Genomic DNA, 16,853 nt, shown 5'->3' on the forward strand with positions numbered 1-16,853 from the left:
TCTGCAATCGATTCTGATAGCGTACATATTTTAAATGACCTTTGAACTATTGGTATCATTTATCTGGTATCACTATATTGCACAATACTGCTGGTCAGCCTAGGGTTTGGCCAGAATTTTGCACTGTTCTCAAATGCATCCAACGGGTCCTTTCTGAAGAGGATTTAACAGCCAGCAATGGGTGTCTTATTTTGCTTACATATTTAATTTGTTGCATTCATAATTGAGTCAGGATTGGAGTGCTTTGGCTGGTTAACTTAAACAAAACGTATACGTGTGGAGACATGTTCCAATGGGGTCTCATGAGTGTTGATCCTTGATCTTCAAAGACAGTGATGTTGTTCGCCTGTTCTCAATAAGGTCTTTAACAAGGTGGTGCTTGGAACGCTACCTCCTCCAGTAAATCACCTAGACATCGATCCAGTTCACCAATAAACACCTCTGGGACAGATCTGCCCATTGTCCTGCTCAACACTTTATATAGACCCAATGTCAGGGTTATGTGCCTCACAACATGTCGGGAACACCCTGCGGTGATTAGAAGTACAAATCTGAATCGTGTGCTATTCATAAAGCAGACAAAACAAGTTTCCCTAATGAGGCAAAATGTTGGTGTGTCTCGATGGCCACATAGTCAGATGGCTATAAGAATGTAATGGGGAATGTAAACATTAGGTTAATTGGTTGAATGAGCCGCCCAAATTTCCACAATTAGCATGAATAAACAATGATTCCACATGCCCACGATGACACTACAGTAGGTTAATGAGGCACTCAGTTAAGCTCATATTTGTTATTCAGTTTTCCATTACATTATACTGTCATTGCCATGTGTTAATGTGAAGCACTTTGTGAATTGTAATGAAAGGTGCTATGAAATTAAAGTGATTGTATTGTTATGATTTCTGCTATTAACCGTTTCATAGTGCAGCGTGACAATAGTCCAATGCCAAACAGTAAAACCCATTGTACATCCTTGGTCTTTCCATCAGTCCTCTAACCATTCATATCTGGGGCCTTCTAAAGATACATTGATGATAAATATATACGTGTGGTGGCCAATACAATCAATGCAATGACTGGCACAAAATCTTTAATAAATAAATAACACTTGACAACATGTCCAACAATAGAACATCAGTAATAACATCGGGTTATGTACAACACTACTACTAAAATACAATTTTAATCTATTTTTTACAGTTTACACATATCCATTTATATATTTTTAATAAAATATCTTTAAAATATGCTCTTGAATGTGCGCTTGAACCATTGGGTCTGTGAGCTGACAGTAAAGGGAGTGGGAGAACAGTGTGTGCATGTGTGTGTGGTCAGCAACACGCACGCGTCTTCTGTGAGGGGCTGTCGGCCAGACGGACCGTCTTCTCCTTGGCTCTGTCCTCTTGTTCCTTCAGTATTCTACAGACGGAAGCAGTGCGTCAGGGCCGTTGCTTTTACACAGGGCCAAATTACACCGTACACAAACACAAAGTGAATGCACCCGGCATGATCAAAACAATCTATTTTCAGTGGGTTGCGATACACCAACAGCTTTTCAGCAGTAGGCCCACATTTTGCAAAAAGTTTTGTCTCATGATTCAGTTTCCAGATTCACACTTTTGTTTAACAAACGTTTGTTGGGGATGAAAGCCCTATACTGCCCCCTTGTGTACACATTAAAGGGATGAATCAGAAGAGTGATGCAGGCGGCTCTGCTCAAAGTCGCGATGTGCATCTTCCACGGGCTGTGCACAGAAATATAAATCCAGCTCACGTATTGAGAAACACAAATGGTACAATATAATTGGCAGCGCTTCTCATTCTCCCTGTTCCGTTTCCCAAACCAACAGACTGATTTCAATCTGGTGTTCTTTGTGCCTCTCGTAGGGAGAAAATTAATGAATAATTACATATCTGTTAAGGTTTAGTGTGGTTTCTCCATTACACAGGGACAATGCTCACCTTGCCATATGCACCATGGACTCCATCACATTGTGTCCTGAGCACGCACTGCATTCATAGAAAATGAACTGGCCGTCCTGAAAGGAGAGAGACAAGCGACCATGATGGCTGTAATTATCCACAAACAAGGAAAAGGCCCGAATGCAGAAAGCTGTGGATGCGACCCAACTGTTTTTTGTCGCTGATGATCAGGCAGAAAGAAGAGAATAACGATAATATCAGAGATTGGGATAAATTGAACTAATGGCTTTCTGCACAAGCACAATGATAAACAAGCACAGTTGTACTAATGGAGCACCATTATGTGTGGATTCCTGTGTATAATGGGGTTCACTGGGAGACGGGAGGCCTCTGGAATAGGGCGGTGTGAGCTAATCTCACCATGCAAATGTAGCTATGTTATGTCCACAGCCCATTTATGTTCACTTCAGACAATGTAAATTCATTTTCTCCTTTTCAGGTGAAGCCAGAGCCAATAACAATGTATGCATGAATGCTGTTTTGTACATTAACCTAATGAACTAAAAGGTCACATGGAATAGAGTATAAATCAAACTAAAAATATGTAATGAAATTAAGCATGAACTTGTCTTAGGTAGAATAATAATTAATAATGAAGCAAACCATAAATAGCACTAATTATACCAAATTAAATGTATATAGGGTTAACTTTTGTGAATCATTAAGCCTTTAACGTTTAACTTATTAAGATAAGGTAGACTGAATCAGCTCATTAGCATTGATCCAAGAGCTTATTTTACAAGAGAAACACACGGACCGACCTTAGCTAGTCTCTCCCCCTCTGCAGTTTGGACCTCCCGGTCCCTCTCCTTGTCTGTTTTGTTCCCCAGGATCATTACGGGGATTTCCTCATCTGCATCTTCCTAAAGGCACACAATAAAAAGAAAATCATAAAAACACATGAGATGATTAGGCTTGTACAGGCTATTAAAACCTCCAAACTCCATTTAACGCCATCAGAATATGAATAAAACCGTATAATACATGAGCAGCAATCCATACGGTATCAGATTACTTCTACTAATCTACAAATATCGATCTTAATATTACCCCGAAAAATTAGATATCGTATAGCAACATCTACTTTTCCCATATCCATTCAACTGTGCATTAACAGTCATTAAGAACTTCATGAATGCAGTATCGTTCTTGAAATTCACTTTTTTTTTTTTTAACTCAAAACCCTTTTCCTCCTGATGGATACGGACACATTTGCATTTCCCTCCATTGTACAGCTGTTTGTGGGAGCAATAACACAGGCCTCACCTGCACACTGCTCAACCACTGCCTCACGCCGGTGAAAGTGAGCTCAGACGTGATGTCGTACATAACCACCACGCCGTCGACCTTGCGGAAGAACTGCTTGGTGATGCTGCGGTACCTGCAGGAGGGGGCGGAGCCAACAGCAGGCGAGACAAGGTGAGCGGCAGCGCTTTTGTTAAGCTGATGGTTGACGCTTCGCCGGAAAAACGGCGGCAGGATCTCAGGATGCAGAGCAGGCTGGCTGGTAACCGCAAGGTTGCTTGCATGGTTGACTGCCGTCGTTGTGTAAATGTGTGGTGAATGGGTGAGAGTCCGGCAATATTGTAAAGCGCTTTGGAAAAAAGCGCTATATAAATGCAGTCTATTTCCCATTTACCAAAAAGATTCTTGTGCACGTCCCTGTGCTGTGTCTGTCTGCACCCACTCTAAAAGGCTTCCGAAATTATTGTTTTGTTTTTAAAATGTCTCTTTCTTGGCTCTTTAAGGGTGCCTCGAGAAACAACTCAGACAAATTGAAAATATGGGTAGTCTAGCTTTGCAGGTTAGTCCCCCCACCCACCCACCCTCTTAAGCCTTAAGAGTCTCCTGGAACGACAGGACAGGAATATGTGGGTTTTTTTCAACCAATGTGAATTTAATGAGCAAACTGCCAAACCAGGGGAGCTCAGAACCCCCACATCAATTCCTCTATCCAGACTCAGTAATGGCCTGGGTCAGACGCGCTGGCACTACGCCTCACCTCTCCTGCCCTGCCGTGTCCCACATCTGCAGCGCCACCTGGCTGTTGTCCACCAGTATTGTCTTCACACTGAAGTCCACGCCTAACAATAGAAGCAGGATTGGGTTATTATCGTTCCATAACTATAAGGGTGTCCTGCAATATGTCCCATTATCATCATCTTGTTAGCTTCTTATAAACATTAAAAGGTGTTAATTTTTCATATCAGAGATATTATATGCTTTACTGTTTGGGGAATTATTTTGGATGGGACACAGACAGTATTGCAATCCCCGACAGCTTTCCTTTACATTGTTTTGCAACTTTCTGTAAGAAACAGTGACCAAAGTGCATTGGGAATTTATAGTTTGACCTCAATGTCAGCTGTTTGGATATCTCGGTTCACAGGAAGAAATATATAGGAGTGGAAATCATATGCGCCCACTGCCTCCGTGTGCATTGTCTGTCTGTCTGTCTGTCAGTCTGTGTATATATGCCCAGCTGTGTCTCTGCTCTACATACCCACAGTAGCCGAGGTGCCGGGGTAGAAGCAGTCGTCACAAAAGCGTTTGAGGAGGGAAGTCTTCCCGACGCTGGAGTTCCCCACTAGAATGATCTTGAACAGGCGGTCAGGGGGCAAAATTGCCGCTTCCTCCTGAACAGCATTAGAGGCAAGGGTGGGCTCAGCATCACAGGATCCTTAATATAGCAGTCGGAGACGTTATACATTCTGTAGGTTGTAAGTGATGTAACCGATTACCCTCTTTGAAACCAAAAGGCCAGACCTCTCTCACGTTACTATGGTGAAACTATCCTCTACCCCCCACAACACCCCCCATAACCGGAGATGATCAAGAAGCCCAACCAGGGGACCCCATCCGCTGCCTCGTCCAGAGTAGGCGGCGCCCACGGCGGCACCAGGCTCACCTTAAAGCTGGTCTCCTTCCCCACCGGCTGACCTCGGGGGGAGGTGGGCGCGTCTTTGTCCCGTGCTGCCCGGGGCGCGGGGGAGCGGATATCGCTCATCACCAAGTCCATGCCCTCCTCCTCCTCCTCCTCCTCCTCCTCCTCCTCCACCCTGCTCCAGGTGTGCAGCGGGGGCGGGGCCTGCAGCAGATGGGGCAGGGGGTCCTCCTCGATGGAGATGATCCTCTGCAGGTGTCCTCTGGAGCGCCCTGCCGCCCGTCCCTCTGCAGCCTCCCCCGGGTTGGGGGTCCACGGGGGCGCGGGTCTGCTGGCTGGAAGGGCCTTCTTGGATGCGCGGGGGACCCCTTTGACCTCCTCACTGTGGGAAAACAGGTCTTGATACGTAGCCCCCGACTTCCACAAACTTCGGAGCACCGGTAGAAGTTTCAATAGGTTGGTGCTCTCTTAATAAAAAGGGATTTTCTTTTATTAAAATCCTTTTTTTCTCCTGTTAGCAGGTTTGATGTATAAAAATGTATTAAGTATACCAAGCACATTTATCCAGCGATCAAAGACTTTTAAGCCTACTGAAAAAATTGGCACTGAAAAAAAACACAATAAATTGACATTTATGGAAATCACATTTCCATAACAACAAGTACAGAGCTGACACTGACTCTGCATATTAAGAGTGTTCAAAAATCCCTCCCTTCAAAATGGTTAATTCGCAAAGAAACCCTCTATGGTAGTGCCAGCACTCACTCACAGTGAGGAATACATTCTGGTAACTTGCCATCACAGACAGAATTATTTTATGCCTAGTTTAATGCACCAACAAAGATATACAAATATAGGTAAAACAAGGCCCCATTCTGAGTGTATAAACTTGCGAGAATACAGAGAAAGAGATTTTTCTTATGAGAAACAAAAATATTTATAAAAAAAACGGTTAAATAAAAAAAAAAAATCCGCACACAGATTTTCCCAATTTTGTTTCCATAATAGTTCCTCACCTCTTGACTATGATAGCTAGTGTGGGTTTAGCATTTTTGGCACGTACTTGAAACCATGCATCCCCCAGATGGCAGCTTCACACAGCTAGTGAATGAGGGGAATTACTCTCCAAAGCACCCTATTTTTCCTAATAGATTACCGTGTTAAGTTAAAAGGGGTTTTACCTGAACCGCTTTGTTGTAGGATTCATAGTATTTAAAAACGGCATCTGGCTGCAATTTTGGTTTGGCACAGAGTTCTTTGGTGTCTGTAAGACAAAACAATTATTTTAGTGGCCGAGCTAAATGTAATGATTTATATGGATGCAGTTAAACCGATTCTCTATCTAATAGAATCCAATGCAACAGTACCAGGTAGCACACGTCCCGTTCATCCCGTAGGTGTTTGTTCATTTCCCTAGACAACAAAAAAAACATTAAGACCAAGCAGAACAGCAGAACGCTATCAAAAACAGATTAGAACTGTATAAGTGAATTGAAATGGTATTGTTCTAGCATGGCAGCGGTCTATCCATTCAAAGTGTTTTATAGATTAGGTGACGCTTTAGTCCTTTCACTCTGCTGTTGCTCCTCACTGATGATCAAGCGGTGAACATGTCGTGCAGCCTACAGTGCGACGGCAAAGAAAACACGACAGCGCAGTGAACGTCCTCCCTCTAGTGGCCGGCTGGCTCGCCATACCTCAGCAGGTCCAGTTGTTTAATCAGGCTGGCCTGCTCCCTCTGCATACCCTCAGTGACCCTGTACATTTCCCTGGTGGCAAACGACAAGTAGCGGGTGAGGTAAGGTCGTATACTTGACCCTTCTGTTTTGAAAGTCCTCTCACATGCATCCACATCCACAAACACAAAGGTCTTCACTTCTGTATAGCTTCGGAAATGTGTCATTAACCCATCCGACGCCGGCCTCCCACAGCCCGTATCTCGAAGGGAGGAACTAAAGCAGCCAGGACTCACATCTCCTTCTGCTGCTGGAGGCGCGAGGACTGCTCCTGCAGCTGGCCCAGCTGGTCCTGGGCCAGCGCCAGCTCCTGGTTGGTGAGGTCCAGCTCCGACACCAGCTCCTCGTTGGTCTGCCTCAGCTTCACATTCTCCTCTTTGGTCACGTGCTGCTCGCTGTGCAGCTCCGTGCACTGCCGCTCCAACTGGACATGACACACACACACAGACATAGAGACACAGAGACAGAGAGACAGACAGAGACAGAGAGACAGACACAGACATAGAGACACAGAGACAGAGAGACAGACAGAGAGACAGACACAGACATAGAGACACAGAGACAGAGACAGACACAGACAGAGAGACAGACACAGACATAGAGACACAGAGACAGAGAGACAGACACAGACAGAGAGACAGACAGAGACAGAGAGACACACACAGACATAGAGACACAGAGACAGACAGACAGACGGAGAGAGAGAGACAGACAGAGACATAGAGACAGACAGAGACAGAGACACACACAGACATAGAGACAGACAGAGACATAGAGACACAGAGACAGAGAGACAGACAGAGACAGAGAGACAGACAGAGACAGAGAGACACACACAGACATAGAGACAGACAGAGAGACAGAGACAAAGAGACAGACAGAGACAGAGAGACACACACAGACATAGAGACAGAAAGAGACAGAGAGACAGACAGAGACATAGAGACACACACAGACATAGAGACAGACAGAGAGACAGACACAGACATAGAGACAGACAGAGAGACAGAGACAAAGAGACAGACAGAGACAGAGAGACACACACAGACATAGAGACAGACAGAGACAGAGAGACAGAGACAGAGACAGAGAGACAAAGAGAGAGAGACTTTTCTGATTCATTCAGTGACAGAATGTTGTTTTTCTCACCTCACTCAGAACACCACGTGTTATGTCTTAAACAGGATGTTAAATAGTAGAGTAGTAGTAGAGTTTTACAGGGGTGTCATAGTGGGTTAAAGAAGTCTAGCTTGTGGCTTAAATGACACAGACACGTCTGTGGGCCATGCTGATCCAATGTGATTTCATTAATCGAAGCAATAAAATCACATCCTATCAAAAGGATATATTCTATACAAGTATTTAAATAGACACTCCCTAAACCCCTCCCACTCACACCATCAAGCCAGCAGAGCTACGCTAGTTTGAGTCACACAGTTGCACAGCCAGTTTGAGTGGACAGAACACTTTCTGAAAGAATCACGCCTCCAACTATAAATTACAACTTTAATTACATGGGGTCAATGTCAATTTGCGAAGATTCAGGATATTCAGTTACCCAAATGGTTTCTTCTGCACTGGTGCGTTGAATAGAGTGATAATAATAATCCCATGAAATTTACACGCATTAACCCTTTCATGGTGGGCCTTTCAGTCCGTTCAGGGGCGAGGAGAAAGCTGTACCACGCTGTTTCAGATGATGAAGGTAGGGCTTTCTCACCCTGCTCTGCTTCTGGAACAGCTGGTCCAGCTCGCTCTCCTTGCTGGACAGCTGGACCGCCAGGTCCTGGCTGCGAGTCAGGAACTGCTCGGAATCCTGCAGCCGGAGGGCACGGGGAATCAGAGTTCATTGGACCGTTATCGAGACCCGTCACATTCCCCTTGTGTCTGTATTAAATACCGTCTTGACTAAAGGCTCCGATTGGCTACAATAACACATGCAAGACCAACACTGAGTGACCACATCCAGTTTATACGAGGGGAAATATATATATGATAAGAATCATTCCTCCTTTTCAAATCGCGACTTCCATCTCAATAATAATGTTTGTAAAAATAGTGAAGAGAGCAGAGAAAGGAGATAACTGTGAATAGGCGGAGTAGGATTATATCACAATTGTTAAACCACACAGACAGAGAGAGAGAGCGGTGTCAGGGTCAACGTAAGCTTGCAATACACATGATACCTGCTGGAGGATACGGTCCTTTTCATCTTTAATCTGCTGCTCCATCTCCTCATACAAGGACTGGATCTCGTCATCGTGTGTGGCCGCTTTCCTTCATGAATAAACCAATAGGGACGGTGTATTAAACGTATTGTCGATGTGATCCACAAAACACTTATCAACACCGCTCCTGCGGGCTGACCTTCTCATGGCGCTCTCCATCTCCCTCTTCTCCTGGTTGGCGTCCTTGATCTGCACGGTCACCCGGGCCAGGAACTCCTCGAAGTTAGAGAGGAGGTGGGGCTCGTCCCGACTCAGCTGAGCCCACAGACTGCGCACCTCACTGGGACTAATGGGACACAGGGGAAGGCAGAAAACACAAGGTTGGGAAACTGGTACTGAGGAAGAAACAACTTGACAGATGTGTCAGCAGAGGGACCTGATTTAATACCCACGTGGAGGGTGTGGGGGGGGTGGCTGGTTTGAGCAGCCTCACCTGGCCCCGAGGCAGACTGATTGGACTCTGGGGCCGGGTGAGGCTGCTCAAACCAGCCATCGTCCACACACTCTCCACAACATCCATTTACCTCCAGAGGAACATTGCATTGGCCTTGAAGCTATTAACAAAAAAGCTCAAAGGAACATGAATGACCGATTTTGGCTTTTGGTTTTGTGAACTCACGCCATTGTGGTTTGAAAATCCACATTAAAGTTTTCATCAAGTTCCGCTTGATGAAACACTGAGGGCAATATCCCATAACTATATCCTATTCTGACCATGACTGAAAAGTGATGTGTTGTGTAATGACAGCCTGGGCTGGCAGGCATGCTGAAGTCAATAGAACTTCATTCACTGTTGACTTTTATTGAGCTCCTGTTATTTGCTAAAGGTGAGTCCACTCAGGCATTGGAGGATGCTCTTCTCTCCCTCTTGAAGGCACAGTTATTGACGTACACCTTCATACCAAGTAAGCCGTGTAATCATAGGCTAGGATTATAATGTCAGCAGCTCTATGATTGGCAGCCGCCAGACCTATTTGAGGCCCAAGCGTGATAGACCTGCCTTGACACAAGAAAACAGATGGGCCGGCACTTGCATTAAGATATAAAATACACAGACGCTGTATTGGCACTTTGGATCATACGTCAACATCGCCACCATATTCGAAAGGCTGGCCTGTAAACTAATACAAGTCAACAAGTTCACCTTTCTTTCTAAAACTACAACAAAGCACTAAAATGTTTGCTTTCACAACTAACTTCAATGAGCCGTTTTTTATACAAGGAAAAGAGAAAATATTTTTTTATCAATCGTTTGAGAAACCTGATAGTGCTCGTGAAAAGCGACAGCTCTCCTATTTGATTGTATTTGCTATCAGGTTGCTCTTGGCCTTTCCAACATGGTGGCTTGATGACGAATCGCAGCATCGGGTCAAGGCAGTCAGTGCGGCATCTATGAATGTAGATCACTGTCGGCACTAGGACCCAGTGGAGCTCATCATGCACACGTCTGGTTCCTTCCTACACACCTGCCATTAATCAGCCTAATCACGATCAACCCTTATTTTGACCATTTTGCCGAACATGTACATGCACCGGCTGCATGCCATTTTACCTTTATATTCCATACGGACAATTTTTAACCATATGGTACAGTCTTTTCCAGGGAAACCTCACATATATTTCCTGACGATTCTCTTGTCATATTGAGATACTTATTCAAATTACTAAAAAAGGTGAAGATACAAATATCCGGGATAAAATAAATAAATGAAAAGTGAAATATTATTGTTAGTCCATGGAGATAATCGGATTAAATGGTACGGCATTTTGTATGGTCGGCAATATGATAGACTTAAGAGGGTATTAGGGATTTTGTTCCTTAATATTGAGGCATGTTACGTGAGAAGAAAGGACAAACAGAGTAGGAAGGTGTTTGGTTTGTTTAGCCCAGCGGGTGTGACTCTCACAGTATGGCACCACGTTGACTTAAGGTATGAGGGGGGGATAGTGGTGACCTTCAACCCCAACAGCACAAACAGAGAGTGCGCAAATATACACAATGACACATGAACGCCAAAACAAGCGTGAGCAAATACAAACGGAAACAAAAGCACGCTCATAGAGTGAATGCAGGAACTCACTCTTCAAACACATTGCTTGCCCCCAGAGACTCCATGAGCATGCAGAAGTGTTTCTCCTCCTCATCCTCGCTGGCCACTAGCTTGGTCTCCCACTGGCTCTGGGACATGGCCTCTGACCTGCCTTTGCCCGGCCTCCTAGCCTCCTCCGTCACCGAGCTCCTCTGGGAACACAGGAACTCACCTAAAGGAACGACAGGCTGTGGGTTTAAGAGCTTGGCTTGGCGGGGAACAATGTTTCAAGACTCAAAAGTTTTATAAGTCACACATACAGTATATACAAGAAATGCAGGGAAATGAAAAGTGGCAGTGCCTGCAGAGATTGTGCAACTTTTAAATATAAAAATAAAGTGACAAATAGAATGGAAAATAATTAAAAATAACAATTAAAATAATTAGCCCTATATAGAATAACAAATCTGTAAAGAGCAATGTGGGAACGTACTGAAGCCAGAAGAGAACTCGTCGAGTGTGAGGTAGCCGTTTCCGTCGGTGTCCAGTGTGTCGAACACCTTCTCCAGCTCGTCTGCGTTCAGGGGCACCTCCACGTTTAACCGCTGTTCAAGACAACGCAGAAAACACACGTTATGGTATAGGTCAAGGACTTTCAAGGTTGGCATAAAACTTTGGCAACACAGAAAACATTGTTAAAAGTGTGTGTGGGTGTGTGTGTGTGTGAATAGCTGAATATCTTGCAGTTGCATTTATTGTACCTTAACCCTCTCTTGCGGGCAGAACACATCACATGACATTAACCATGCGTAACCTAAACGGAGATTTCAGGGTCGGGTAGAGCTGTTGAGGACGTGCTGGATCCAAGCGCGTATTTAAATAACACTTTTCACTTGCTTGTCTATCATGTGAGCAGAGGAGCCATTAGGGACCACCTCACGCATTTGAGAACTATTACAACCAACCCCCAGATCAAAGCTTGGATTATTCTCGTCCCCGCGTGGGCTCACAAGTGGATCATCAAAAGGAGCATGCCGGGGGGATGAATATCGGGGGGCCGCATGTATCTGCACAACAATAAGGCTGGAGGAGCCACAGGACAAAGCCGCCGCGACGCTTCTCAGCGCTTGTGCGCGCTGTGGCTTCCTGTCCGTCTCTTTCATGCGGGTCTGAATTGAACATGGAGGCGTGTACCCAGTGTCTTCAGAACCGTGCGGATATTATCTAAACGGCTGCCTTATTGCAAACCAAAAGAAATATATTAATAATGTGTTACAGGTGTTCATTTTATACTTTGGTGGTGAACATGATCCAGTCCTTGTTCATGGACAAAGAATATAAACAGTCATATAATAATAAAAAGGAAATTCAGTTAAATAATCGTTATATTAATTAGATACAATTATTGATGTCTAAATCCTTTTTAGAACAAATATATTTTCACATTGTCATAGTCTAGATCGAACAAAACACATTAATACTGTCAAATATCGCTCATCTTCTGCAACCAAAAAAATAATTCACAAACAACCACTTCTTCATCCAAATACGGTCCAACATAAGTGCCTGTTTCCTTGAAAACTTTATACTAACACTTCAGCTCCAGTCCCACAGCAGTGATCTCTCCCCCTCGTCGAGCCCCCTTACCTGCAAGTCCCGCCGGGTGACGAAGCCCTTGCCCTCCACATCACACATCTGGAACAGCTCCTGGGTCTTCTCCATGATGGTATTGGCGTTCGGGGACGCCGCGTCCCCATTCCTGAATGCTGGTTCTTCCACGCTCACCGGGCTGGGCTCTGCGGTCCCCCCCACAGCGGTGTGGGTGGTGGTAGTGGTGGTGGTGGTAGTGGTGTTGGTGCTGTTGCTGGCGGCTGCACTGGTTTTGATGTAGGCGGCCATGGTCTGAAAGTGTCACCCCCCCCCCCCCCCTCTTCCCCGGAGCTCTGTCACACGGCAGCTAGGTGGAGTGAACCAGGAGTGGAGCTTCAGGCTGCTCAACATCAGGGGCTCTCAACGATGTCACCGCCCGTCATCTCTTAGCAACCGCCTCTTTAATGATCCGATGGAGGCTGGAAGATAGAGGCTGGAGGAGATGGGGAACGTGGAGTCCAGTTTGAAAAGAATGGGCACTCTCCGATTTCAACAATCTAGTGTCCAATGAAAGATTAGTTAGGTCATTGTCTTGAGGAAAACCTTGAATATATTAGGTCACAGTTTGCATGCATAACTACCCATTGTGTAACATATGGTAGGGTTGTACACCAAAAATGTGCTTATGGTGTGCCTTTAAGAAGATGATTACAATAGTTCCAATTTAAAAAAATCTAATGTCAAAGTTAAACGCACTTTGTAAAAAACATTAACGTCACCCAGAGAGTGAGAGCTTTAACAACTTAGACCAACTCTGAGCTAATAACACACCAGCATCTAAAAAAGGTGAGACGGTGTGTCCTACAATACAAGATAAATGCTGATAAACAAGGCGGTCCTGCCCTGGTTTATAAAAGCAGACCCATAATTACAGTTGATAGTGACACCACTGATTGTCTTACGATTACGCCACATTGACAATGGTCTATTGATTCAGGAACTAAAACTTGTTTCATACTTCTGATGATGACCAGTATTAAACTAAGTTTTTGGTTCGCTGAGATGATTCTGCTGGCCTGGACATATTGACTGGTTTAACCCAGGCATGGTGGTGGCACATATGCAGGTTTGCATTCAGGGGGCACTGGTTTGGAAGACTGCCTTCTGAGGAAGGCAGTAATGCGTGTTGGATGAGTCAGTTCAACACTACACACAAATACAAGTTAAACCCTCCCTATCATGCAAACCAAAAATAAATGACAGAAATGCACACATGCAACTTTCTTTCAATCTTTTCCCTCACAATGTTTTTTAACAATGTCTATTATTACACTATAACAAAGCCTGTATATAACGTTTCTGTCACCATGCATACAGGTTAAGCATGGGAAAACCCCACTAAGCAGTTTTTAGTGTGGCCGAGTGCCAAACCTGCACATTTGTACAAAAGGGAAATTAAAGGGGTCTCAAGTAGTTGAGACTATTCCATCACGGTCACATATGCATAAACATTACTTAACAACCAATGTGCATCCAGTTATGTTACATGTTGAAACAGAGAGTTGGTCACACACCTATAGTTTACCTCCTCCAGCCTGGGTCTTTGTGGCAGGTGTTTCAAGTTAAACAAGTGGCACTTGGCGTTGGAAAATATTTGTCATTCATTTCCTTTTCATGATGAAATACCATTTACCAACTTGACCACAGTAATGTCACGTTATTTATATTCAAACGAGGATTAAAAAGGACAACACACAACATGGAAAAAAAAATGCTACATCTGCATTTAACTTCCTGGTAACCTCCTCGTCTTGAGGGCCAACGTGTTTCTCTATTGGGAAACTTCCTTCGCCAAAAGCATTGTCTTTTTGCTACAATACGTTCGCACTGACAGTACAGGAAGAGATCAGAGTCAAACTGACAACTGAATTGAACAGATGATTTGACTAGCAATCTAGTTTAATATATTCCAAACAGCACACTTGAGGACTTGCGTGTGAACAAGAGACGATACTCACAGTGGTTACTTTATCAAGTGAAGAGGAGGCCTGTTGGGCGACTCATTTGCTCCGATGTAGTGTTATTGTTCAGGCAGCTTTCTTGTTGGTCCGCTGACGCTGTTCATAAGACTACAACCCGCAGCTACAGGAATGTGACGGAGGCACCGACTGAGTTGACTTAGGGGTGGGACTCTGACGAGCCATCTATGGGAAACCACAGCGACACTACGACATGGTCCTGCCTCCGCTTAAACTCTATTATTTCACATTTCACATAGACTAAAAATATAAATAAATTGGTTGCTTCATATTCAAAGTCGGAAGAGAGGGTCCTTATTTGGGGTTATTATAATATGAGACCTATTGGAAGTTGGCACACGCCAGACAGATTTGAGTTACACCCATCTTGTCAGAGAGCTACAAGTGATTCTGCCCTCTGATCGCTGAGGCTCTGAAGCCTAGAGCAGGAGACATACGACCACACACAACAGGACCCTCGGCAGACACTCACTCCAAGCATGTTGATTTCTATTATTAAGAGTGAGTATGAATGAGTGAGAGCGTTTGACAAAGTGGGTTGAAGGGAAGGGTAGTCCTTTTGACTTAGCCTAAATTCAGCTCTCCCAACTTTGTAAATATGTATTTATGCTGTCGGTTTGAATGTTCATTTATTAAAGTGTGTTTATTTAATATGTTCCTTAGCTGTAAGCAAATCACGATCAGCTGCAGACTATAACTCGCTGAAGTTAAAAAAAATACTGCTTTAGTCTTAATTCTCTTGCCTCCTCACTGCGTTGACATGACTCAATGTCGTGAAAAAAAAATGTGGAAACGCCCACCACAGATAAGGTTCAAACCCACAATGAGTCTGTTTATACAATACCAAACAAACTAAGTTTAAAGATATGCTGAGATCCTGGTTACGAGATATGAAAGATATGTTTTCAAAAAAGAAAGCACCAACCCCAGGACATAATTGATAGGTGTCAGTTCCTTTTGTTGGGAGTCGGGCTAAGCTATCTCTCCACTGTAAAGGTCTGCCACATGGGATCCAACACATTCATATACACAAAATCACAAATAACATAAATCACCCTTTGTTTTATTTGTTTATTTTATTCAAGATACAAGGGAAGCACATTTATTCTTTTTTGCTTTTAAAATATTGGGCCATCATGACTTGTATCTTTGACATCAGGGTTATAACACAAAATAAAAACATTTAAACAAATCTTCGGCAAATATACTGTATGCCGTACATTAGTAAAATAAAATGGGTAATATGATAATTAGTCAAGGTGAAACTCGCACAGTGGTTCTGTTTGTTTAAAGAAAAGGTTCTCCTGCGTCTTGTCCCTCGATCCATCCCCTATTTATTTGGTTACCAACATAAAATATTCAAACTAATAAATTTAGACTTTAAACACGTTAATGATTAACATTTCGCTCAGGGGCATCTAATTTGTTCTAGGGAAATACTCTTTATGGAACAACCCAATAACTACAAACAAAAGGGATTATTTTGGTTCATTAATTAAAATAAGTAGAATAAGATATTTGTTTTCTTAGTGACCGCATCACTCTAGCTGATCTTCAAGAGATTTAAGATGTAAACCTTAAGCTTTAAGCCTGTAATACTTTAACAGTTCACGGGAGCCTCAACATTAACACTAAATACATTTTGAATGCCTTGTTTCCAGACGGTTTTCATGCATATAAGAGACAACACCCTCAACTGATCCCTCAGATCCATTACGCTGTTCTCTGAATCAGCTGAACCACTAAATTGAACTCAGATCACTGTAGTTCAGAGCCATCCTTCAGACCCTCCTGAACTTGCTAACTCAAGATGTAAACCAGACGTTAGCCTGGTAAGTCCAGATGTTAACTTGGTTACTCCAGAGGTAAGCCAGGTGTTAGCCTGGTTACACCAGATGTTAACAAGATGTCAGCCTGGTTAATCCAGAGGTTATTCCAGATGTTTGCTTGGTAATTCTAGAGGTCAACTAGATTTTTACAGTTAACAGTTTACATGTTAACCATGTTAACCTTGTTACTCCAGGTGTTAACATGGTTGCTCCAGATGGTAACATGGTTACTTCAGATGTACACCAGGCTTTAACGTGGTTAGTCCAGATGTTAGCTTGGTTAGTCCAGATGTTAGCCTGTTTACTCCAGATGTTAACCAGACGTTACCCTGCTTACTCCAGAGGTTAGCCAGATGTTAGCCTGGTTGCTCCAGAGGTACGTCAAGATGTTACCTTTTTTTCACCAGTTTAACCAGATCTTAACCTGGTTACTCCAGAGGGCAACCAGATTTGTACATGGTTACCCCAGATTTAAACCTGGTTACTCCAGATGTTAGCCTGGTTCCTCCAGATATTAGCCTGGTTACTCCA

General features: G+C 43.8%; 1 protein-coding gene across 3 annotated transcripts; it reads right to left on the reverse strand.

The window, feature by feature from the left end:
* Window positions 1-1,076: 1,076 nt before the first annotated feature.
* cracr2aa (calcium release activated channel regulator 2Aa) lies at window positions 1,077-12,810 on the reverse strand. 3 transcript variants are annotated; one of them, XM_079743327.1, is made up of 17 exons: window positions 12,512-12,810; window positions 11,358-11,469; window positions 10,916-11,096; window positions 8,974-9,120; window positions 8,793-8,883; window positions 8,327-8,422; window positions 6,843-7,030; window positions 6,568-6,639; window positions 6,238-6,283; window positions 6,052-6,134; window positions 4,895-5,252; window positions 4,490-4,583; window positions 3,989-4,070; window positions 3,253-3,367; window positions 2,748-2,849; window positions 1,966-2,042; window positions 1,077-1,422 (listed from the first exon to the last, which is right to left on the reverse strand). In XM_079743327.1, exons 1-17 carry the CDS (start codon window positions 12,761-12,763, stop codon window positions 1,335-1,337), a joined length of 2,184 nt encoding a protein of 727 aa, XP_079599453.1. In that variant the 5' UTR covers window positions 12,764-12,810; the 3' UTR covers window positions 1,077-1,334. The 3 variants fall into 3 exon arrangements, with proteins under 3 accessions (XP_079599453.1, XP_079599452.1, XP_079599454.1); XM_079743326.1 differs by having other exon boundaries at window positions 4,490-4,622; window positions 12,512-12,809; XM_079743328.1 differs by lacking the exon at window positions 6,568-6,639 and having other exon boundaries at window positions 4,490-4,622.
* Between the last annotated feature and the right edge of the window lie 4,043 nt (window positions 12,811-16,853).

Source organism: Pollachius pollachius (assembly GCF_949987615.1).
Source record: "Pollachius pollachius genome assembly, chromosome: 9".
NCBI lineage: Eukaryota > Metazoa > Chordata > Actinopteri > Gadiformes > Gadidae > Pollachius > Pollachius pollachius.